Below are 2,822 nucleotides of genomic sequence, written 5' to 3'. Positions count from 1 at the left end.
TGAATATGACAAATTTGGATCCAGTATTCTCACAAAGAGGTAGGACAATAAAAAATAAAAAAATTGGCCCTCATCTTTTCAAAATAAAAAGGTCTTTAATTGACGAGTGCAGATGGTAACATCATGCATGGACTCAATAAAGGCAACTTGGTGTTCTAGCCATTAAATATGAAGAATTATTTGAACATCAAAACCCAAGGAGATCATAAATCGATCGCCAATTGAATATGTTGCTCACACTTCCACATACGTACGTACATACATAGTAGACCCAAAAGCTTCCACTTGCATAATCAAGTTAGGAGTTATCAAGTGAGCCATCCTCGCAGATCCATTGATATGGATTGGTTTTATTCTTCTAAGATAACTCTTGGACAAGTGGTTGGTTAATTGCAGATAGGCGGCTCTCTATCCAATAACATACAGGAATATGTCCAATAGGGGGGATCAAATAGTGAATGTTTTCATAGCCAGGACAAACCACATATAGAGCGGATGCACGCATCAAGCCACCAACATCAAACAGAACCACTATATTGCACATTGTGCGCTAAATAACTTAAAATTTTTAACTCTTCTCTTTACGTACTGCTAACTGCAGCGGCTTTATATCATGACTTACTGTTGAAAACTATAATTTATCTTGCTTATGCATATTGTCATTCTCAGAATTGTTAGATCCATTTGTAGTTTATTGCGAAATCCTTCTGACTCATCATCATTGTTTGATTGTCTACATAGTCAATACATGCATAACATTCATATCATGTTGCACAATCACTAGCTACTACAATATTGTTATAAATAGCCACGAATCTATTCCCTCCGTCGCCCTCTAGAATAATCTTCAAACCTAACCTAGACCATTCTCTCAAATAACATCCTTAACTCCTCAACCAAGAATGTTGGCATCTTCTGAAGCTTCCTTATCTCCTTACTTAAGTAGCTGCCTACTCTAATAAACAACATACAGTCCTCCTGTCATTTTAGGAAAGACGCCTCGTAATAGTCGATACCAAAAAAATTACATTTGAGCTCGAAAGCAACAGCCTATTTTTCATGCCTTAAACTAAAACGCCCAAAAATGTTTAAAGAAATTTTTAGTCTCTGAGGGCAATTTCCTAGCGCTCTCGGAAACACATATTGGTCTTTTCCGTATTGGCGTGTGCTCATCTTTCCTCTTGTCTGCTCCTAGCTTACTTCTCCTTGTTCCCCTACATTGTCTATTTCTTCAGTTAATTATAAAAAATTCATAGTAGAAAACATTTCAGCCTTTAATAACAATTAGAAATATAAGCTAATCGCTTCCAAATTCCCATGAAATCATGGCTTACACTCTTAATCAAATAAAAATGGATACTTGCTGCTCCTCAACTCAACAATTTCAACCATCGTATACACAAACAGCAAAACTCTTGCGTGCCCCCAATATATATAACTAAAGTCTACACAGCATCCAAACCCCTAATAAATGAACGATTCTCCACGTCCTAATAAAATTAAAAAAAAAACCCAAAATCATATAAAGGTTCAAAATATTTTCAATTGAGCATAAAAATAAAAATAAATTCTAAAAAAAACGCACCTGCTCTTAATTCGTTCAGCTTCAGGAACCGAGCTCCGATCCGGGAGAGCCTGGACAGGAGCATAATTGCTGAGGGGAGAAACTCTAGGGTTCCAAAGATCGTATCTTTGTGATTTAGTTTTGTTTAATTCAAAAGAATAATTTCTGATATAAGAAGAAAATAGAGGCCTAAAATGGCGGTGAAAAATATGCTACATCCGCTTCGCGGTGAACATTTGGGAAGCCCCGGGTATTTTAGGGTTGTAACAGGGCCGGGTTTGGGTAAAATAGATGGAAACTGGGTCCGAATCCGTTTAAAGGGAGGAACTGATTTTGTGCTCGAACCCGATAGGAACCCGGATGAATTAGCATTCATTTCTTCAAAAGCCATGATAAATTATTAAATTGAAAGATCCAAGTAATATTTGCAAAAATCCGGGTAAATACGGTGAACAAAAACATCCATCACGGACAGAAAAGGTAAGTATTATTGAGAGTTACTCTGGTGGTTATGTCGGTATCTTTTTCTAAATATTTACGGATAATAAAGAATTTTAGCGGAAGCATTTTATGTGTAGATTATGTTTATTCTGGTTCGGCAGGAGGGGTTGGTATACCGTATACATGTTTGGAAATGTATCCGGAGTTTTTGTCGCGAACAGAGAATGATAATGGCACTGATTTTTCTCGCATGGACTGTTATGATTAGTCTAACCTTTTATCTCTACTAACAATCTTAGAGTGAGAGCAATTTACTGATTTGTATAGTTTTTCTTCTTGCATATATATCTTCTTTGCTTTTTTTGTTAGATCTACATCATTAAACTTGAGATCTAAAACTATATAGCCATGATTAATTCAAAGAGATTAACAAGGATCTAAAAGAGCGGAAGCTTATACCTGAATCCATTTCTTGATCTTGAGATGGGTTTTGATCTTCTAACCTTAGGGTTCTCTCTTAGCCGAATTTCTCTCTTAGATGGGGTGAAGAGAATTAGAGAATGTAACCCTAGGTTAGGGACCATAACCCCTTATTTATAGATGTTGTACTTTTGTAATTTAGCCCCTCAATAAATTACAATTACAACCTGGTATCTGCACATATAACCCCATGACTTATTTAAATACCAAATTAACCCAACTTAATTGATCACTTTAGTGAGTTATCCTGAAAGATAGCAATACACATTGATTAATCATATGTGCCCACAAATAGATTTATTAGATTAAATCCAACAATCTCCCACTTGGGCACCAT

The 2,822-nt window shown here is 36.0% G+C and overlaps 1 protein-coding gene across 1 annotated transcript in view; it reads right to left on the bottom strand.

Moving 5' to 3' along the window:
- LOC109845452 (2Fe-2S ferredoxin-like) overlaps positions 1–1,808 on the bottom strand; it is a 4,934-nt gene extending 3,126 nt beyond the window's left edge. Inside the window, exon 1 of the mRNA XM_020414701.1 lies at positions 1,586–1,808. Within this exon, the coding sequence (XP_020270290.1) occupies positions 1,586–1,649 (64 nt within the window). The 5' untranslated portion in view covers positions 1,650–1,808. The remainder of the gene's footprint in view (positions 1–1,585) is intronic.

The sequence above is a fragment of the Asparagus officinalis genome, chromosome 6 (genome assembly GCF_001876935.1).
Source record: "Asparagus officinalis chromosome 6, Aspof.V1, whole genome shotgun sequence".
In the NCBI taxonomy this organism is placed as follows: domain Eukaryota; kingdom Viridiplantae; phylum Streptophyta; class Magnoliopsida; order Asparagales; family Asparagaceae; genus Asparagus; species Asparagus officinalis.
Note: the sequence above shows the minus strand (reverse complement) of the source record. Positions and strands in the feature narration are given on the sequence as shown.